Here is a 23232-nt window from a genome sequence, read left to right on the forward strand (position 1 = left end):
CCAGTCACCATTTTTGAAAAGAGAAAACCAAGTTTGAAAAAATTACTTTGGGTTTGGTACAGTTTTTCTACAACCACCAGCAGAGAAGAGACTCTGACTTGGCTCCTCTCCTTACCTGATACATTCCACAGACTCCGGCCTTGACTTTAGATCTTGATCTTTGGCTGCTACTCCAAAATGAATAGGAAAGAGTCCCCCGAGGATAATGTCCCCTTTCTTCTGGGCTCGTTGGTCAGGCCCATAGGCAGAAGTGCACCAGGTAATTGCCAGGAGGGTTAAACAGCAGCTATAAAATGCCATAGTTCTGCTTTCTCTCCAGGGGAGAGACAAGAGTGCTGGTGGTGTGGGGGCCCCTGGAACTTTCCCCCTTGGTTCAGTTCACTCCCTGTAGTGGGGGCATATGTCTACAGAGTGAGTAATAACAGAACGGAGGCTGTGGTGTTTGAATATCCATTTCTGACTTTCCCATTGCAGACTAGTAAGGTGGGTGGTCCTTGAGTCTTTAGAAGCCACATCATGTGAAGGGTGTCTGTGATGCTTTCTAAAAGAAAAGAGAAACAAAATGAATTCAGCTAAACCTAAATCCTATCTTGTTATGATGACTGCAACTGACATGGCTTAGCATTTCCATTTAGAGAGGCTGAGGGGTAGCAGGAAGGAAGGCATGACTTAGAGTCTCATTTTTATAGCACTTTGTGAAGATACAGAAAACTTTACTCGCTCATGTTGGAGAAGGACTGTGTTCAGGTGTGAGGCCACCCTTTAAAGAAGTCATTGATAAGCTAAGGCCTCCGCTGATGCTGTTGCTGGATTTTAATTCGTTCATTCTTCTGCATGGATAATGCATAGAATTTTCTTAGTAGAAGCAGTTCCTTGCATTATTGTAATATAAATGATATTTTATTCAGCACCTATGTCCTTATAGAAAATACAGAATGAGTCATATTTTAGTTTAAATCTGTCTTTAAATCAAACAAAAATGTCAGAATAGGCCATTTATTATGGTAGATTCCCTTTTTTGTACCTTCTTATCACAGATCTGTTTCAGTTTATAATATGACACTCCATAAACCTTTGAGAAATGGTTCTTGTAAAGGATGCAGCTAAATCGAAGGTCAGATTATGCTGATAAGGCTCAACAGCTGGATCTAGGGAAAAGTCCTTCTGCTAGGAAATCTTCGTTCTTCTCTACACTCTCTCACCCACTTTCTGGGTCAACTACCAACGATACGTTGATGTTGGGCAACTATACAGCTTCTCCTGAGGTTCAGGGCCAGCACTGAACTGTCAGCTGGCCATCTCCACCTGGATGACAGGTGCTTCCAACTTGACAGGCTCTACACTCACCTTCCTCCCAAACTTCTTGCTACTTCATTGTTTTCTAATCTCAGCAAATGATGTATCATCCACAAAGACACAAAATAAGGAGTCATCTTAGCCTCATCCCTCTTCTCATCATTGCCTTTCATATTCAAACAACCACCAAGTGTTTTAGTCTTTTACATCTTGGATCTTGGAGTTCTCCTCTTGGGAGATTTTTCATACTTGATTATAATTACATGCATAATGTCTGATTCCAGAGCCCGAACCCTTAATCATTGTCACATGCTGCCTCTTGCCCTTTAGGAAACCCACCTCCTCCAATAGCTATTCTAGCAGAGGCTACTGGCCCCCACGTGGAAGGAGTACTCCCACAGACTCTCAGCACTCATGGAATTGTCTCCAATAATGTCTGAACATGCCCATGACCTTACATCTAAGCACCCATGATCCATCCAGAACTACCATGTAGTAGTTCTCTGACCCCAGTCCTGCATTTGGATTTTTGGCTTCATTTTTTGGACCTTGGTCATACATTGATTCATACATTTAATAAGTACATGTGTTAAGAACTGGGAATATAAAGGTAACAAACATATGCATGTTCCCTGCCCTCAGGAGCTCCCAGTCTAGTAGCCAGGCACATTGGTGTAGAGGATCAGAATTTACCTCAACATTCAGAAGTGAAAAAAAAATATTATAACTTTGGTTTCAAGAACTAAACTCAGCTATGCTCCCCAGCACTTAGCTCAGTGTCTGAAATAGTAACTGCTGAATAAATGTTGAATGAATGTATAAAAAAAGAAAGCACTTTGGAAGGACACAGAAACTAGCATTTATTGAACCAGGCCTTGTGTCAGGTCCTTTAAACATCCAGTGTATTTTAAATTTCACAACTGCAGTACCAACTCCACTTTCTAGATGGGGGCATAGATTCTCTATATATTCAGCTTACTCAAGTGAGAAATTCTGGCACTTGAATTAAGAATGCCTCAAGAACTGAGAATTTTAAGGAGTCCGAAGTAGTGTACTGAATTAGGAGAGGGAACATTATGACTGGTTAAGGTAGGTCACTAAGACCTGTTAAATTTTTCCTGTGAAAGATTAACTACTTGGAGAAATTTATTAACTTCATTAGTCCATTCAAGAGAAAATTCATGGCGTGAAGTAATAGATCAAGGAGAGATTTGGGGTCATTTTGCAGCAGTTAACTCCCCCAGTCTAATGCAGTCTCTAAACCGCCCTGTTTAGTCCAATTACTAGGGTCTAATTTGTTTTAAAGCTAAATCATTCTAGATCCTCCCTCTCCCTTTCCTCCAATATCCAACCACTTTGTCCTGCTGATTCTACCATCTTTTTCCACCCTGTCTTCTCCTTTCGATTGCCCTTGCCCTGCCTTACCCAGACTCCCACTGCCCCCCAATTTCCTTGTTGCAAAGGCTTTCTTTTCCTTCTATCTCACTCCTGCTGTCATTGATAGTGGCAATCAGAACAGTACCAATTGTGATCATAGCACAGTGGATTAACAATTGGAGTTCATCATTGTGACTTCAGCTTGCAGTAATCAGAATACAGTAGTTCTGGAATAATCACTAATATTTCAGTGGCAGTATCTGCAGTAGAGACATCTGATTGTATCCTTCATGTCTGTACTCCTTTTATGCCACACTAAAATTTTTTTTAGCTGGATATGTGGTTATCCAAAATAAAAGCCACTTCCCTCAACTTCCTTAATAATCATATGTGGTCAATGGGATGTAAGCTGAAGTGCCTGTGGCAGCCTCCAAGAAACTGCTTAAGAGTTAGGGTTTATCCTTTGTCCCTTCATCCCTCTTCCTTCATTCTGCAGCATGGAGATATAGGTGACAGCTGGAGCCCATCTTGAACCATGCACCATATCTTAGGGAATGATGGTACCATGAGCTGATGATTTCATGGAGCAGAACCTCTATGTCAGACAGTTTCTGGACTTTTACATGATAGATAAAAAAGCTTCTAGCTTGTTTAAGCCATTGTTATTATATTTCTTCTTTCTGTAGCTATATTAACAGTATCTATCCAAGAGTTGCAAGTAAACTCATTTGTTTTCCTTACTATAAGTTCATTCCATGTAAATCATATATAATCATGTTTGCCCTCCTGCAAAAAAGTATTGTAAACACAAGCTGAAGCTAGTATTTGTTCTTTATCTCAATGGCAAATATATTTGGAAGAAGAAATGACCCGTGTACCAGCTGGTTTTATGTTCAGAAAGTCCTTGAAATCATGAGGAGTGTTTCAGTACTAACAGATGACTGATCACTGAGTTCCTAATCCAAGAGATGTGGCATGGGGGGTTGATCTGTGGCTCCATAGGTTCATTAATTTGTAAATTCATGCAATTATTTATTCATTCAAAAACATTTATTGAGCTCCCCTATGTGTTAGACACTAGGGAGTGTGAGACACCCAGGAGAGAAAGCTGAGATTGTTACCTTCAAGGTACTCATGGTTTTAAAGGAGACAAAGATATGCATTATAAGTACAGTGATGCAAGCACTAGAAAGAGGCATGAAGTAGGTGTTGAGGGAGTACAGAGGCAGATGCTGCCAAGAGAATTAATTCAGAGTGGAGACCAGAAGCTTCCGAGGGTATGGCCTGTCTCTTCTCATCACTGTAGCTTGGCACTCAGCACAACTTAGTATGTGCTCCACAAATATTTGCTGAATGAATGAATGAAGCATGACCAGTAAAAACCAGGGGTTGGTTGGGCAATTGTAGGACAGAACAGAGAAGGGGTCACCCCACAAGACCAAAGGTTCCTGAGGGGAGGGTCTTCATCATGATCGCAGTTGCATTCCCAGCACTGAACATCGAACCTGGTGCTGAAAGTTATCGAAATATGTTGAACTTTCATTTGTCCAAAAAGTTCCAGAGTCAAGGCTGAATTAACAGAAGATAGAAGGGCAAGGTTAGAAGGCAACAAACATTGCAACATTTCAATTTCCATCAAAGTAAAAACCATCTTGACTCATGTCCCTTGGCTTTAATATTTCCAGAAATTGTGTCTCTCAAGAGTGATTTTACCTATGTTTCAGCTACACAAAACCGAATCATAGACGTCTAAACATAGACCCACTCAGAAATACATACATAATGCTAAGTGAAATAAGTCAAGCAGAGAAAGACAATTATCATATGATTTCTCTCATCTATGGAACATAAGAACTAGTAAGATCAGTAGGGGAAGAAAGGGATAAAGAAAGGGGGGTAATCAGAAGGGGGAGTGAAGCATGGGAGACTATGGACTCTGAGAAACAAACTGAGGGCTTCAGAGGGGAGGGGGGTGGGGGAATGGGCTAGACTGGTGATGGGTAGTAAGGAGGGCACATATTGCATGGCTCACTGGGTGTTATACGCAACTCATGAATCATCGAACCTTGCATCAGAAACCAGGGATGTACTGTATGGTGACTAACATAATGTAACAAAAAAACATTAAACAAAACAAAACAAAAACAAACAAAACAAAACAAAAAAGAAATACATACATACACACATACATACATAAAACCACTCAGTAAATTAGAGGCATGGCAAACCCAAAAACTACAATTTGTTAATTCCTAGCCTGCAGAAATAAAAATTCCAGGTTGCCTAGAGAAAAGGTGGTTATGAACCCAAAATCGATTTCCAGCAGAAATCATTTATCTACATAGGGTGAGTACATTGATTTGTCTGTGATTTATTGTACTATAATCTTTGCCCTCTTTTGTCATACTGATCATAAAGAATAGTAACAGTAGGTGTAAAGCCACCATTGCATAAAGGTGAAACACATACATTTTAAGGAGGGTGAATAGGGAAAAACCTGAGAAACTTCAACCAATATCACAAAACCCGTGTACCTGGCTCTGGTTACAGCTTTCTTTACCTTTTGCTGAGGACACATCCCCAATGTGGGTTTTTATATGCACCTGGTGTGCATTTGCTAAAGAATTAGGGACATCTTATCTGTCATCATTAGTGTGACCATCCTCAGGTCTGTGTCAGACCTCATTCCTTCTGTATTAAAGCAAGGGACATCTTGTTTTCAAATGAGGGCCCTCTGTCAGCACTGGGGGAACATGAGCTGCCGAGTCACACTCGGCTGCCTCCCTCCAGCCCTGCCTGCTGTTCGCTCGCCAGCTGCACAGGTTCCTACCCTCCATCTCCCTGACAACAGGTGTGACTTTTGGAGAGTCCATGCCTCATTTAGCCCTGGTAATGGCTTAATTGAGTCGGAAAAATGCAAGGACAGGAGTGTGATAAAAACCAGCTGAGCTGGGTTCCTGTTAGTCACTGGAAAAAACTATCAAGGAAGGGAGGAGAAAGGATGAACAAGAGTGGGGAGGAACAGCGTGGGGTGTCAAGCAATATGGGGAGAAAGAGCCAAGACAAAGCAAATAAAGGAGATAAGTAGGAGAGGAAATGAACATTCATTAATGTTGTACTATGAGCCCTCGGCAACATGGCCTGGTCTGTCCCGTTTGTGGCCCAGAACCCAGAGGGGCTCTGTAAATGATTAGGTGAGTGAATATATATACGTGGGGTCCCCACATCCCCATAAACCAGCTTAGGAGTTTATAAAGCCATCTCAAGAAGAAGGAAACAAAAAGAAAAAGAGAAAAAGAAATAGAATGGGAGTTGAGGGAAGGTGAAAAATTCAAGGTTAAAAAATGATGAGAAATGCTCATTCTCTGCTCTAGAATCTTATGAGTTGAAATGTGTGCTGGCTTTGGGCTTTGACATTGCCAATGCCTGGTTTCCACAACAGGACGGAGTGAGTTCCTGGGGACACAGGCCATGGAGTTAAGAAATTTTTTTATCCTGAAATGATTCCCTTCATGCCTTAAGTAAGCTCTGCTGATGGATATGTGGACACCTCTGGAATTAATGAAATGGTTGAGGTGAAAAGCAAAAACACGCAACTCATGTTTTTATAAAGAAAAATGCGAGAGGTTCAAGTCGTACATGAAAAAAATATTTCTGTGCAATAATGTCCTTTCAAAACTGCAAGGAACCCTGATTAGCCAGGTGTTTTTCAGTCTGGTGTCCCAAGATGTGCTACTGCAGTGTCCTTGGGTAAAGTAAGTTTGGGAATTGATGTACACTCTGCCACAAGGACATATTTGCCTCCCAAAGGCTCTGAGAAGTCCTGCAGTAAAGATAACTTTAACCCACTCATTCTCAAATTTATTTCAGCATGGGACTTTTGTTAACAATGCTGTGAAACACAGGCTTGAGAAATGTTAACCTCATGGAAAGTATACAATCCTTCCCTGGAGCCTACCCGTTCTCTCTGGATGCATTTTTGAATGGGGAGGTATGTCCGTCCCTCACTGGGCATAGCATTTCTCGTAATCCCAGGAATGAAATTCCAAAGGGTAAGATTGGAAAGAAGAAAGGACTGAGGGGTGGGGTATGCTGATGCATACTCCAGTCATTCTCTGATCTCGGGGATAGGTGTTCCTGCTCTCTTCTTCCGCAGGATGTCTCTGCGGCACTCAGCAAGCTTGTACAGCAAGCCTTTCTCCCTCCTACTTGCAGCAACTCTGGCCTAGAAGTGTTCCCCCACAAGGATCTTTGGAACATGCAGGGGCGTTCTGGTAAACTGGCTCTCTGGAGGCAAAAATAAGAGAGAAAAGGAAAAAAATGAAAGAAAAAATGACCTGATTTGTAGTGTTTGCTGAATATTCCCACCATGGCAGATTTCAGGCTACCAGTGATTTCATAGCCAACTTGCAAAAATCCTTGCTATTTAACCATTGGCTCTCATGGGCTGGTAGAAGCCTGTTGCAACATACTTCTGGGACACAGCTTTAAGCAAATGGAAATACTGGTCTTTGGAAAAACTGGCCCCAATTATTTTATGGACATTATTATGAATCTTTTCTTTCCTCCTGTTTCCTTCTCTGCTCTGACTGCTATGAAGCTGAGGCCAAATCTGAGGCCCAGCTCCAGATAATATAGAAACCAAAGAGTGCATTTATGTGTTCTAACATTACTCAATGTATTACTTTTTCTTCCCATGCTTATTTCACCCCCATTTCCTCACCCTATTAAATCTTTTATTTTTATAAGCAATGATAGGGATATAAACACACACAAAAACATATATTGGGGGTTCTGCTATGGGGAATAAGAAATGTCCCCAGAGAAGACTCCCTGTACAGTGAGAAGAAGGGGGTCTGGGAAAGCCATTCTTGCCTCAGTAACTGAGTTGGTAGATTTAAGGGGGCTGTTTTGGGAGGCCAGGTCATTAATCTACACTGGGTGTTATATGCAACTAATGAATCGTTGAACAGTACATCAAAAACTAATGATGTGCTATATGTTGGCTAATTGAACATAATAAGAAAATAAAAAATAAAATGTGGAATTTTAGAGGTAGAAGGGACCTGGGAAGCATAACTTGTTCACACTGAAACCTTCTGACACCTCAATTATTGTATCATGGTGGCCACTCTTATCAAGTGTAGGAGTTGGAATTCAGAACTCATGGAAAAAACTGTGTGAGATTCAGCAACGGAAGGGAAGGGAAGTCATTTTCTTTTTTCCTCTGATTTGTCAGTGCCCCCTAGTGTGACTTAGTAATAGCATTTTAGGTTTTTAGGAGACTAAACTTAGTTTCATTTTCAGCATAAAATCTATTATGGGAATTCCTGGAGTTTTAACTGGCCTTTAGGTGTATAGAGTTGGATTAATCATAATCCTTGCTTGGTGACACATCCTCACCATTGGTCCGTGACTGTTCCATTTTTATTTATTAAGTTATTTTAATTTATGAAAATTTTTTCTGTTCATTTATCTTTCTCATTATTCTATCAGTTTTGGGCTTTTTCCCCTCCAATTTTAAGAGTTCTTTATATATTACGAATATTAGCCCTTAAGGTGTGAGGTATACTACAAATATTTTCATCAAATTTGGCAGCTCTTTGACTTTATTTTACCACGCTACTTTAAAGAACATTTTTTATGTGGTCAAATTTGTGACTTATTTCCCTTATTGCCCCTGGATTTTGAATTAATGTTAGAAAGCTTTTCCCTACACTGAGTTTATAGAAGAGTTCAACATATTTTTCCACTTTAATTTATTAATTTACTTTCTATCTAATTCTGTTTTTTTTTTACATTTAGTTTCCTGATCAGTGTGGAGTTTATTTTTGTGTATGGTATGAGCTATGGATCTGGTTTTACCTTGTTTTCCAAGTAGCTACCTAGTTGTGCCAGCAACATTTTTTAAAAAGCTCATCTTAAAATAAATAAGTAAAGAAATAGCCCATCTTTGCTTCTGTGGTTGAAGATGCAACCTTTATCTATTCTATTCTTGTCTGTATGGCTATTCTTAGGGCAGTGGCAGTAGCACTCTGTTTTTATTTTTGTTTTTAAGTATACTCCACACCCAGCATGAAGCCCCAACATGGGCTTGAATTCATGACCCTGAGATCAAGACCTACGTAGAGATGAAGAGTCTCACTCTTAACCGACTGAGCCAGGCAGGTGCCCCAGTAGCACCCTGTTTTAATTATGGGGACTCATAGTATAGTTTAATACCTGGTAGGACTAGTCTACATTTATAGTTTTTTTATTTCTTAGTGGGTTCTAGGCTATTCCTGCATGCTTGTTTTTCCTTGTAAACTTTGGCATTAACTTATCCAGCTCCATAAAAAAAGCTTATAGATATTTTTATGGGGATTGTGTTACATTGACATCTTGATGGTGTTGAGTTGTCTTATCCAAGAACTTCAAGGATGCATTTCCTTTTGTTTCAAGTCTAATTTCATGTCTTTCAAGAGTGTTTCCCCTCATTGGTTTTGCACATTTTTGTTAAACTTGTTCCTAAGTATTTATTTTTGTTGCTATTATAAATGGGGCTTTCTTTACCATTATATCCTCTAGCTGATTATTATTTGTGTTTATGAAAGCTGTTGATTTTCATATGTTAATTACATATGTTGATACCTTACTGACTTCTTTTATTATTTAAATTACTTCCATTGTTCATTGATTCTCTAGTATTGTCTGGAGATATTTTTACTTTTTTTATTGAGATAGACTTGACATTGTAACATTACATTAGTTTCAGGTACACAACATAATGATTCAATATTTGTGGGTATTGTGAAATGATCACCACAATAAGTCTGGTTAACATCCATCACCACACACAGTTACAAATTTTTTTTCTTGTGATGAGAAGTTTTACCACACGTTCATCATTTCTTTGCTTTCCTCTCCACCCCCTCCAACCATGCTTTAAAATTTTTTTTTAAAATCATAACAAAGACTGGGAGGATACACATCAAAATGTTGAGTGATTTGTTTTCAGTGGTAGAATTATGGATTTCTTCCCTGTTTTGCTCTTTGTTTTTGAAACTAAAAAAAAGGTATGATTTTGGAGGTTCTAGCAGGGGAGCGCAGCTACTTGTATACCCTTGACCCAAGAACGGTCCTCCTCTATCGGGAAAGGTTGTCCTCTTTGACGAAGCACGCAGCTTTGGGAGGGACACACATGGAGCGGTGACAATTGGACAGCTACACGAAAAAGAATGAAACTTGACCACTCTCTCACGCCATACACAAAGATAAACTCCAAATGGATGAAAGACCTCGATGTGAGGCAGGAATCCATCAAAATCCTAGAGCAGAACATAGGCAGCAACCTCTTTGACATCGGCCACAGCAACTTTTCTCATGACACATCTCCAAAGGCAAGAGAAACAAAAGAAAAAATGAACTCGTGGGGCTTCATCAAGATAAAAAGCTTCTGCACAGCCAAGGAAACAGTCAAAAAAACTAAGAGACAGCCCACAGAATGGGAGAAGATATTTGCAAATGACACTACAGATAAAAGATTAGTATCCAAGATCTACAAAGAACTTCTCAAACTCAATACACGTGAAACAAATAATCAAATCAAAAAATGGGCAGAAGATATGAACAGACACTTTTCCAATGAAGACATACAAATGGCTAACAGACACATGAAAAAATGTTCAAAATCATTAGCCATCAGGGAAATTCAAATCAAAACCACATTGAGATACCACCTTACGCCAGTTAGAATGGCAAAAATTGACAAGGCAGGAAACAACAAATGTTGGAGAGGATGTGCAGAAAGGGGATCCCTCCTACATTGTTGGTGGGAATGCAAGTTGGTACAGCCACTCTGGAAAACAGTGTGGAGGTCCCTTAAAAAGTTAAAAATTGAGCTACCCTATGATCCAGCAATTGCACTACTGGGTATTTACCCCAAAGATACAGATATAGTGAAGAGAAGGGCCATATGCACCCCAATGTTCATAGCAGCATTGTCCACAATAGCTAAATTGTGGAAGGAGCCGAGATGCCCTTCAATAGATGACTGGGATTAAGAAGATGTGGTCCATATATACAATGGAGTATTACTCAGCCATCAAAAAGAACGATTTCTCAACATTTGCTGCAACATGGATGGGACTGGAGGAGATAATGCTAAGCGAAACAAGTCAATCAGAGAAAGACAATTATCATATGGTTTCACTCATTTATGGAACATAAGAAGTCGGAAGATCGGTAGGAGAAGAAAGGGAAGAAGAAGGGGGGTAAACAGAAGGGGGAATGAACCATGAAAGACTATGGACTCTGGGAAACAAACTGAGGACTTCAGAGGGGAGTGGGGTGGGAGATTGGAATAGGCTGGTGATGGGTAGTAAGGAGGGCACGTATTGCATGGTGCACTGGGTGTTATACGCAAGTAATGAATCATGGAACTTTACATCAAAAACTAGGGATGTACTGTATGGTGACTAACATAATATAATAAAAATTATTATACAAAATGTATGATTTTTTAAATCAGAAAAGATGTTGTTGTAAAATGTTATTTAAAAGGATGGCTATGTAATTAGACATAAACATTAAACATGAAGGAAAAACATTGCAAAAATGATTTTACTGTTTAGTCATACTAAATATACTTTGAAATATATTTTGAAACATAGGCTTATGGGTACTACTACTTCATATCTTCTATTTTTTTAATAAAATTTTTACCTCCCTTTTCTCTTTTCTCTGTCTCTCAAACTTTTAATGGCAATATAAGACATCAAGACATATACACAAATCATAAGTGAATTTTCACGATGTAAACACATCCATGAAACCAGCATCCAAAAAACTAGATTGAGAAATAGAACCAGAACCCCAGAGGCCCCACCCATGTCTCCTCCCAGTCATTATCCTCATCTAAGGTAACCAGTAGCCTGACCTTTACCATCACAAATCAGTTTTTCATGTTTTTGACCTTTATATACATGGAATTATGTAGTATATACTCTTTTGTGTCTGGCTTCTTTTTTCCAACATTATGTTTGCAAGATTCATCTATATTGTTTTGTGTAACCATGGTTTGTTTTTTCTCACTGTTGCACATTACATACCCATTCCTCTGTTAATGAACAGGTTTTTTTGTTTGTTTGTTTTTTTAAGATTTTATTTATTCATGGGGCACCTGGGTGGCTCAGTTGGTTAAGCGTCTGTCTTCAGCTCAGGTCATGATCTCAGGGTCCTGGGATGGAGCCCTACATCAAGCTCCCTGCTCAGCAGGGAGTCTGCTTCTCCCTCTGCCCCTCCCCCTGCTTGTGCTTGTATGCTCTCTCTCTCAAATAAATTAATAAAATCTTTAAAAATAAAGTCACTTTCACAAATCCCCTCTGTCCAGTACCCCCTGTTCTCTTCTGCTCTCTCTGCCAGCCCTTCTGGGGGCTCAGAAAGGCCTCTTCTTCAGGAGCTGGAATGGTCCTGAACATTCTGCAACCTATGGCTATCCAGGGCACTCTCAGTGTCTCTTTGCCCAGTCCTGAGCCTGTTAGAGGCTCCCGAAGACCTGGTCAGGGTAAGAGGAGGCCACAGAGGCCTTACAAAGAGCTCTTTCCACTTTGATGCCTCCATTCCTCTTTTGAAATGAAATCCTATTTTATTTTGATTTTCTTCTCTCTTCTTTCCCTCTTTTGCTTTCTTTTGTCTTTCAGAAGTTTCCAAACTGGTTTTTAAGATTTCTCCCAATCTCTATCATGAGAAACAAGCTCTTTTAAAAGTAATGGTATTATTCCTGTTCCTATTTAGCTATGCCCATGTGCTGATTATACTAGACCAGGGGGCAAACTATGATCAGATTTGGCCCACCTATTTTTGTAAACATTTTATTGCAATATATGCATGCCTATTCACTTGCGTATTATCTGTGGTTGGTTTTGTGCTACAAGGGCAGATTTGAGTAGTTACAACAGACATTGGCCCACAAAGCCTAAAATATTTACTATTTGGTCCTTTACACAGAAAGTTTGCTGACCCCCGAATTAAACTGAACACAGAGAAAACTCCATCTTTGTTATGACTGTACGCTGACAGCTTTGGAAATAGTTAATGTGCCTGGTGTGCAGAACGGTTTCTGCAAGTTAAAAAGAGCGGATTCCATTAGCCTTTTCAACTAGAGCAATGAGTCCAACAGCCTGTTTTGTGACCAGAGAAACAGGTCACTTCTTCTCCTTGGTTGCCATCTGACTCAGGAGTCATCAGGGGTCTTGTTTGTTTGCCATTTTCTCACATGAAGAGAACGGAGTGGGTTGTGTGGTGGGGACTCCCCCCAGTGAAAAAACTAGCTAAAGATGGGAAGTCCAAGCTGAGATGCTGAATCACCAGCAGCAACAATTTTTACCCCCTTTGATGCTGCCAAATGAGTCAGTTCCCTGGGAACCGGCTACCTTCCTGTGAAGATGACCTTAAGGGAGAGTATGATTGGTGTGGTTTGGATGGGAAACAGAAATACCACTACCTCCCATGTAGCCCATGCATGGTCTGGGCGGGGTGGAGGCCTGAAAGGAGGAGGCCCAGCACTTCAAGAGAGAGAAGAAATGTTTGCTTTCATTCTGCTCTTACCATTGATGGATGCAAATTCCCCTGTGAAGCTGTCCTCTTGGATTTCTCTCATTTTCTTCTTCTCCTCCACTTCACAGCTCCTCTTCCCAACACCCTGAGGCTCAGAGTAGGGTGAGATTAGAGAGCTTTGGAAGGAGAGGGGACCTATGTCAATGCTCTTCAGCCAAGCACCACCAGGACAGAGGGAAGGGAGGCACCCAGAGTGCAGAATGGGAGAGGCACTGCTTGTTGTGGCTGGCCCTCGTCCTGGCCCTTTTGGAGGAACAGCCCTATGGTCGGACAAGTGTGGTTTGTTACTCACTACAGAGAAGTAGAACTGTGGGTCATCTCAGAGAAGGTAGTAGAAAGAACTACAGGATGAGGCTTGTGTGAGGGGATTTGGGGGAAGGCATCTTAGTGACTGTTGTCTAAAGGGAAGGGAGACCAGAATGAGGCTGAAGCTGTAATTGGTAAAGATGCAGTAGCCATCTGAGCCAGGATAGGGTGATGTTTGGTTGTTTTTGTGGTTTGGATAATGTTAGTATTATTATTTTTTAATCTGTGCTCAGACATGATTGTGGAGTGCTTTTGTTTCTGTCTTTGTCCTTCATAGTCACAGAGTGGTCTTGTTTGATGGTGATGTTCTATGAAGTTACATATGTTCAGCAGGAAAACATCAAGGCCTCACTGATAGTACCACCCAGCTCCCCGGTATCCAGAGCCAGTTTTCTCTTTCTGACCAGTTAGTCTCACTGACTCACTCTTTTCCACTTTCCTTAAAGTCACAAAATCACACAATAGTGGAGCCAGAAAGGACTTTAGAAACCATCTAGTTCAAACCTTGCATGTTTAAGTTAAGGAAAGGGAAGATCAGAGAGATGTTGCCTGCCTTGCCAACATCACACTGCCAGTTAGGACTGTGTAGGTGGAGGGACAGCCTATACCACTCTCCTTCCTGTGCTCCAGTCTGCCCATCCCTTCACTTCTTCCAAGGGCCAGGTTCTTTATTGTCTCAGGCCCTTCCCACAAATTGTTTCCTCAGCTTAGAATGCTCTTCCCCCACTCTGCCCTGCACATTGCTTAATCCATTCCCACTCATCCTTCAGGGTTGGCTCAAATCCCATCACCTCACAAGGAAGCCCCTCCTGACTCTCTAGGCCTCCCTCTTCCTAATGCTCTCTGCATCTTCCTAGCATTTCCCTGCTAGTCCCTCTGAATCTCCTCCAGGCAGTCAGGGATCCGGTCTCTTTCACTGCCCTATGCTCTGGACATAGCAGAGCCTCAGTATGAATGGACACTTTGCCCCAAGACTGGTGGAGGTTCCACCACTGGAATTCTTTTTATAGTACAATAATAATAAAAAAAAAGGATTCTGAAATCTTTTCTTGGTGCCTCTATATAAACTTAGAGTCTGGTTGCAAGTAAAGAATACAACAGGCTAAAGCAAAAATGCTGAGGTGTTGCAAGTAGGTGGAGGATGAATTTGATGACCCCATCCCAATGCCGTCCTTCCTGTGATCACTATCTGGACATGCGGGTGTGCTGGAAAGGCCAGCATGCAGCCAGGAGCCCTTCACATCCCTGAACCAGAGAGAGGTCCCAGAGTGTGAAGCTGCTATTGCATCATTATTTAAAATGTTAAAAGACAGTGTAGAGTGGGCTGTTTGGCAAAAAAAGGGCTATAAAGATGAGATAGTCCAGACAGCTTATTTATATGGATCTCTGAAATGCTGATGAAAACTATGTCTGCTCTTCCCAGAAAAATGCACATCTGCACATAATTCCATATGTTTCAGGTGTTTCATATACCTGAAAAGCAAGGTTATGTGATTTGAGGTTTTTCTCCCTGTGGAGAGGTACTTCTCTGTTACCTCCGTGAAGAAGCAGGGCAAGAATGGAAGCTAAATTTCCTTATTCCCCATCTTTTATCCTTTATCCTAACATCAAAATGTTCATTCCATCATGAGAGACAACAGGGCATAACAGTTGAAGGCACAGGCTCTGAATGAACCCAGGGTTCAAATCTCTGCTTTGACAATGACTCGGTGACTTGGGGCAAGTTGTATAATTTCTGTGCTTTTGTTATCTCATCTGTAACCCAAGAATAATGATAGTGGGGTTGCTGTAACGATTACATTAAAATAATCTTGTAAGAATTTATCACAGAGCCTAGCACACAGTAGATACTAGATAAAAGTTAGTTCTTAACATGATGATAGCAATGCCCCCCACCTCTCCCCTCTTACTTGAATTGAGCGGAAAGGTTACTTTGCTGTTTCTCTCTGGTCCCAGAATACACCTGGTTTAGCTCACCCACAGCATAGCTACCTTCAAACAGCACATGTATGATGATGAGACAGGACTGGGACAGAAAGTCAGGCACGCCACCTAACAGCTGGATTAGAGATGCAGTTAGCATCCTGTCCACAGGGTGGATATTGCTGTGTGACACACTCCTACAGTGGGAGCATGATCAGGACGTTTTCTGATGTCTCCCAGGGTGACCACAGGCCAGAGGATGACACTGAGAAAGTGGCAAACACTCTGAGCTGATGGCCGGTAGAACAAGCAAGGAAGGTCTGCTGTAAACCCCGCAGCAGAGAATGGGCTTCAGGTTTCAACTGTGCGAATCTCGGATCTTTTATTAATCAGTCTGATAGGTCAGTACAACTTGGAAGCATGGTTGTCAAGAAACCAAGAAAAAGCCCTTTGGCTGAAAAACCCAGTTGGAGACAGAGGATAGCAGGGGTCAGGAGACCCTGGTTCTAGTCTCGGTTCTGCCGCTCCCCCTGGGGGACCAGCTGTTGTCCTTCTCCGGGCTTTGGCCTCTTTATCTGTAAGATGGTTGAGCTGGGCGCGGATTTGGTGAGCCGTGCAGGCGGAGCCTCAGTAGAGGGCTGGGCTTAGAAGTGGCCGCTCTGCCTGCCCCCTCCCCTCCTCTTCTACGGGTGAGAGAGCGGGTCTCCCTCCTCCCTTCAGCCAACCCCGTGGGCTCAGCGACTGTCTTGGGCGGGGGCGGCGGGGGTTGGGTAGCGGTGGCGGGAGGCGCGGGGAGAGGACGCCCGTCGCGGGAGCTGGCTCCTTTCCCCGCCGTCAGCAGCCCCCGCCGGCCGCTCTCGCGCAGCCCGGCGTCGTTCCGTCCGCGAGTCCACGCGCCCGCATCGGCCAGGGGCCAGGCTGTGCTGGAGCAGAAAGATCGCAGATCGATTTCCAGCCCCAGCCCGGCGTGGCGTCAGCAGGGCAGAGAGATTGTTTTGATTTGTTAATGCGCGGAGAGAGAAGCCCTCTCTGGCCTTGAGCGTCGGCCCCGTGGCAACAATCGGGGACACTGCCTTTGCACTTCTCCGCTCCAGCAGGCGACTCAGCAAACAAACGGCCGCCCCTGCGCGCCTCGGACCGGCGTGGGGGATCGCGTCCCAAGGCCTTAGGCTCCTCTAGGAGTTATTGATCATTTAAGACCAGAGACACTGAGCAAGATGAAATACATAATCGGAATCCAGTAAAACCCTGGCGGCATGTCTATGTTTAGTCTAAATCTGCCATTTACAAACGGGTTAACTGAGGCTCAGGGAGGGGAAACGACTTGCCAAGGGCACATGGCCAGACTTCGGCTGTGCTAGGGGTAGAACGTGAATGTTCATTCTCTCGCTTCATGTTGCTTACTTCGGTAAGGGGTGGAAGTTTTGTTCTTTTTAATTTTTAGTGTGCAAACTTTTTACAAAAGAAAGTAAACCACAAAAGAAAAGATCCATCGCTTTGGACCATTAAAACATTATGTCCAAATGATACAGAATTCTAAATTTGTAAAGTATATTAGAGGTCTTTTAGCTCACTCCCATTTTAGTTATCAACTGCTTGGTGTAGACACCTGTGGACCCTGTCTGCTGCCACAGTTGTTCTTAAATAAACAAACTCACCTTAACAGAAATGCAAATGAACCTCATAAACACACTTAAGTAGGAAAGTAGGAAATTTTGCTTCTAGTGTGTGTCCTAATTTTGAGGGAGGGGTGGAGCTGGGAGAGAAATAGGCTGGGAAAAAAAGTTTAGCAGACTTAAAGTGTATATTTTAAATTTAAGACTGTTTACAATAAAATAAACATTCGGCATAGATTATCTTCATAGTATTGTGGGATCATTAAATTTTAACAATACTTTCAGAAAAACAGGAGTTTCTCTATCTTGTAGGCACTTTATTGCACATAGGCAAAGCTGTGCAAATCAACTGTGGTAACCCAAAGAATCTGAGAGTTAGATCATTTATAATAAAATGCTACATATGTGATTGGGAATTCCAGATAGGAGAAGGCAGTGGGTATCTGGGGGAGGTACCTGAGAGGAGTAGCGCATTGGGGGATGGAAGGTGTAGATGGGGGAGGGAAGGGAGGATTGTGCTGGGGAGTAGAGTGCGTGATGGCACAGGAGCAGGTAGCACAGGGGTAGTTCTGGTCCCCTCTCAGCTTCCCCTGTCAACATGGTAGCTACTAGCGAGCGCAGATTTAGTTCACCCTTGCTAGGGCAGGTATAGTGGGCACAACCTTTATCTCACAGAGTTGTTCTAACAGACATAAAAGTGTCTGCTACCTCAATTCCCAGTAAACAGACACAGCTCCTACCCTGTTCTGAGCCTCCTCCTCTCTTCTAAGAGACCAGTCCTTCAGTCCTTCCTGTTTTCAGGGTCTCAATTCCAGCCAGAGACAGACAAGTCTGTGCAAGTAGCACACAAGAGGTGCGATCTCAATTTGAGAAGCCCAGGTTCTTTCCTTTTCTTTGCACCTGGCAACACTATTCCTTCCCTTCCTCGTTCTTTCCTCCCTCCCTCCCTTCCTCCCTTCTCTCTCTTTCTTTCTTTCTCTTTTTTATTTAAAGATTTTCTTTATTTATTTGACAGAGAGAGCATGAGTGGGGTGGGCAGGGGTAGAGGGAGAAGCAGCCCCCCCCCCCAGCAGGGAGCCCAATGCGGGACTCCATCCTAGGACCCTGGGACCACAACCTGAGCAGAAGGCAGACGCTCAACTGACTGAGCCACCCAGGCATCCCAACACTGTTTATTTCTTTTTTTTAAAGATTTTATTTATTTATTTATTTGACAGAGATAGAGACAGCCAGCTAGAGAGGGAACACAAGCAGGGGGAGTGGGAGAGGAAGAAGCAGGCTCATAGCGGAGGAGCCTGATGTGGGGCTCGATCCCAGAACGCCGGGATCACGCCCTGAGCCGAAGGCAGACGCTTAACCGCTGTGCCACCCAGGCGCCCCCCAACACTGTTTATTTCTAATAGCAAAAATGGAACTCCATGTCCCACAAGTGAGGATTGGCATGCCAAGATGGTACAGTCTCAGTCCTTAAAAAGGTAATAAAACCACCTAAAGACATAGGACAATACTCATAGTATGCTGTTAAATAAATTAAAAAACAAATTTACAGAACAGCATGTGCAGTGAAACCAGCTGGTTTAAAAATATGAATAGACATAGAAAGAAAAGATGGAGCATTATTAACATCTCTGTGAGCTAGACAGGGAAGGGATTCATAGTGTTAGACCCATAATGCTGAAAACAAACAAACAACACAGCAACAACAAGGTTACCCGAGACTGAGGGGTATTAAGTGATTTGCCCTGTATCACACAGCTGGTAAGTGGCAAAGCCTCAGCTGGAACTAGATTTCCCACTCAGTTTTCTTCCCCTGGACCATTCCAATCCACTCCTTCCTCAGACTGCTGGTGTCCCTCATAGGTATGTACATTTCAGGAAGGACTTGTTACTTTGTTTTTTTTAATAATAATTTTTTATTATGTTATGTTAGTCACCATACAGTACATCCCTAGTTTTTGATGTAATGTTCCATTATTCATTAGTTGCATATAACACCCAGTGCTCCATGCAATATGTGCCCTCCTTAATACCAATCACCAGCCTATCCCCATCTCCCACCCCCCCTTTCCTCTGAAGCCCTCAGTTTGTTTCCCAGAGTCCATAGTCTCTCATGGTTCTTCCCCCTTCTTTTTACCCCCACTTCATTCTTCCCTTCCTTCTCCTACTGATCTCCCTGCTATTTCTTATGCTCCATAAATGAGTGAAACCATATGATAATTGTCTTTCTCTGCTTGACTTATTTCACTTAGCATTATCTCCTCCAGTCCCGTCCATGTTGCTGCAAATGTTGGGTAATCATTCTTTCTGATGGCTGAGTATATTCCATTGTATATATGGACCACATCTTCTTAATCCAGTCAACTGTTGAAGGGCATCTTGGCTCCTTCCACAACTTAGCTATTGTGGACAGAGCTGCTATGAACATTGGGGTGCATATGGCCCTTCTCTTCACTACGTCTGTATCTTCGTGGTAAATACCCAGTAGTGCAATTGCTGGATCATAGGGTAGCAGACTTGTTACTTTGAAGTAGTCACATTGACCCAGCCAGAGGGTCATTTAGATGCCAATAGAAAAAGTTTCGTTTTTATTTGCTTTAAGAAATGGTACAGTAATGGCTCAACAGACATCCTCCCGGCTTCCTGAACCTCTCATGGGCAAGTGGTGTGGGCAAGCTGCCAGGCACTTTATGCACACACCCTGGGTACGTGGGCGATCAGAGCTGGTGGGGACTTGGGGAATTACTTAGCAAATGAGAAAACCAAGGGTCAAGACAAAGTGAATTGTCTTTACCCCCAGCTGGGCATGGATCCTCCCAAAGGCCTCCATTACTCACTCTGTGGAATCTGTTCTGAAGTAATGATGCTGTCTTTTAGAGGCTTTCTCAGAGAAAACCAACCCCACTTCAGTCCTAGAAGACAGTGGCCAGCCCAGTTCTCCCTTTCTGACAGAATTCTCAGTTAACATGCCTGTGGCAGGAAGGAGAATAGCTGTGGATTCAGGTGTTTGTGTGGAAAATGTGCTAGCTTCATGTATCTAAAAGGAAGTGGGAGGAGATGGGAGTTAAATGCCAGATAAGAGAGGTGAGGAAAGGTATATTTGCCATAGTTGTTCATTAAGATTCAATGAGTTCAGAGTTCAGTTCTCAAGGTGGCTTAATGAAAACTGCAGAAATAGAGCCTTTTCCATACCACCAGTTTCATTCTTCATATTCATTGCATGAAAGTTGAAATAATTCAGAGTTCCCTCTGAACTCCTCTTAGATCCCCATTCTGCCCCATGTGGACCATCTAGGTGAAAATTTGCTATGGGTAGAGAGGTCCTAACTCTGGGGTAGGGAGAGGCTGGGGTTGGAGCTAAGACAAGAGAGACTTTATAGCACCAAATTGGCAGCTGGAATGGTGAGCTTTGATGATTCTCCAAGGAAGAAAATGAGGGGGAAAAAAAAGATAGCCTTAGAGTACAATTTCCCAAAGTGTTCTTGATCAAATATATAAAGAAACATTGTGTGAAATAAAAGTAAACATGTCTATTGACTGTAGGACTTATCAATGCCTTCAGTAGTCTAATGTGCTTTATAGAATCTCCAAGAAAAGGACAAAGTAAATAAAGTTGAAAGGCAAGACAAATATAATTTCATTCTGTTGTTTTTCTTCTTATTTTTTCTCTTCTCCTGGATCTCAAGTTCATACTGCTGTAAATCCTTGGTGTTCTATGATTGATTGATTTATTTGTATTTAACTGTGATCATCAGGGATACTGATGATGACTAAGAGGGATGATGCTCTGTAGTTCTCTAGAAAATTTCAGACTGTGTCACACTGAATTACCAATAGTTGGAAAAAATCAGTACTATCTGACACTTCATTGGACCTGGCTTATTGTCATAAATTGCCACCCTTTCTATATGTTGCTGGGCAGCGTTCACATAGGCTGGGGATTGAGACTGGAAGCAGGGCAGCAAGGAGTGGTCAGATGTCAGCAAGCTCTGGAGAGGAGACACGCTGCTGCTCCTTGGGATTGATATCAGAATGGACCATCCTTCTTTTGTCTTGTCTGCCTTGGGTTCAGGTATCTCTTCTATCTCTCTCTTTAATAAAAACATTTTTATTGAGGTATAACTTACATATAATAAAGTTCACAAATTATAAAACTACAACTTGGTGAATTTTTACAAATGTACAACAGCCATATAAACACCATCCACATCAAGACGTAGAACATTCCCAGCACACTAGAAGACTCCCTCATGCCTTCTCCCACTTACACCCTCAAATTCTATTCTGATTTCTATCACTCTAGCTTAGTTTTGCTTATTCTTTAACTTCATAGCAAGCTCAGAGATGCTTGTTGCCCTGCAGATTAATGCACCTGGATGTAGACATTCCTCACACCCCAGCTGCCACACATGCTCATCATGGTTGATTCAATGTGTATATATACATATGTACATGCAGACACAGCAGTATGGCAGCGCTGAGCTGAGACTTGTCACAGAATTCTGAATATTTTCCCTTATGTGCACAGTGTTGTTGACATGGAGAGAAACAGAGAATGGGATCAGGGAGGCTAGTACGTTCCTAGTGAGGCTGCCCAAAGGCCTCACACTCTAGATCAAACCAAGTCTGTGAGGCAGGAACTCCTCTTGTCTAAATCACAAGAAGCTGAACAACATCGAGATCATAGTTTTTGATATTCTACAATAGAGCTCACATGTGTGAATCATCCACTAAATATCTTATCAAACTGGTATCATAGATGGTACCTCTTCATCCCTCTAACCTTGAACTGGTGGGTTTGCCACTCTAACCTTCATGGTTGGCCCAGACCTGACCCAGGTTTTGAATCAGTTCCCACTTCTGGCTCCGGGAAGGCACCGCTTGTACAGACCTAGCTCAACAGATTCCCCCTTCACTCTGGGCTATGGTGACTTTGGTGACCTTAGTCCTGGTGAACCCTGATCCCAGTTACCATGGCCGGTTTTGATCTCTGATCCCTGATCCAGGCTGGGTCTCCCTAGTGCCAGCAACCTGCTATTTTGGAGCTTGGACAAATGCAGCCCTACCCTTGCCTGGATTCCAGAGATGAATTGTAGACCCTGTTTCTATGAGTAGGTTACACCATCCTGATGACCTCTGCAGCTGAATCAAGCCACCACTGTTTTAGGGGCCATTTGGATCTTAAATGAAGCTCGTTGGATTTATCTACAAAATGTATCTGTCCACCTCATATCTGTCTACTTCTCCTTAGTTCACACCCCTAGTTCGAGCCATCATTTTCTATCACCTGATCCTACCTGAACTCCCTGCTTTTACTCTTGCTCTAAAATCATCCAGTTTCCCCCATTTTTCATATAGCAGTTAGTCTTTTAAACCCTGATAAGGATATGCTTCTGTAGCCCCATTTTGTATGACTCCCCCTTTGTTCATTATTTTTAATCACCCTTGTCTCTTACCCGTTCCTGGAACACACCAAGCTCTTTGGCCTCACTGTTACCTCTACCTGGAATGTTTTTCTCTTGGCTGCTTCCTTCTCATCCTTCAGGTCAGACCTTAAATGTCACTTTTATTGGTAGGTCTTTCCTGACTACCCTATCAAAAGGTACCCTCAACCCAGTTGTCTGATATCCCTGTGTTTTTCTTCTTCGTAGCACTTCTGTCACACACTCTGCAACATGTAATTGCAATTTCCAAATGCAAACATGATTGTTTATCTGTTTGCTTATTATCAACACTCTAGCTCCAAATCTAGATTGTAACCCCTTGAGGGTAAGGACCTGTCTGTCTTGTTCACAACTGAATCCTCAGTACTTAGCACAGTGTCTGAAATTTAGTAGGAGCTCAATAAATATTTATGATGAATGAGTGAGTAGATTATTTGTATCCCCCCTTTCCTACCTTCTATATCCATTTTATCATGAGATTCTGGAGATTTTTCCACTTAAATAACTTAATTCTTTCTACTTCTTTCCAGCTCCACCACTACCACCCTAGGTCAAGCTACCATCAACCCTCACGTGACCTGCTTCTCACCTTGCATCCCTGCTTCAGTTGGGCTCTCCTCCAATCCATTCTTCTCCTTGCAGTGGGAGTGATCTTTGAATACAGAAATCTGGTCCTT

The 23232-nt window shown here is 42.3% G+C and overlaps 1 protein-coding gene across 2 annotated transcripts in view; it reads right to left on the minus strand.

Annotated features, from left to right (window-relative positions):
• The window catches only part of CASR (calcium sensing receptor), a 72578-nt gene that overhangs the window by 25569 nt on the left and 23777 nt on the right, over window positions 1-23232 (minus strand). For both annotated transcript variants that reach the window (XM_057306844.1, XM_026494679.3), the window contains exon 2: window positions 116-541. In XM_057306844.1, the coding sequence (XP_057162827.1) occupies window positions 116-300 (185 nt within the window). In that variant the 5' untranslated portion in view covers window positions 301-541. The remainder of the gene's footprint in view (window positions 1-115; window positions 542-23232) is intronic.

Source organism: Ursus arctos, unplaced genomic scaffold, assembly GCF_023065955.2.
Source record: "Ursus arctos isolate Adak ecotype North America unplaced genomic scaffold, UrsArc2.0 scaffold_4, whole genome shotgun sequence".
NCBI lineage: Eukaryota > Metazoa > Chordata > Mammalia > Carnivora > Ursidae > Ursus > Ursus arctos.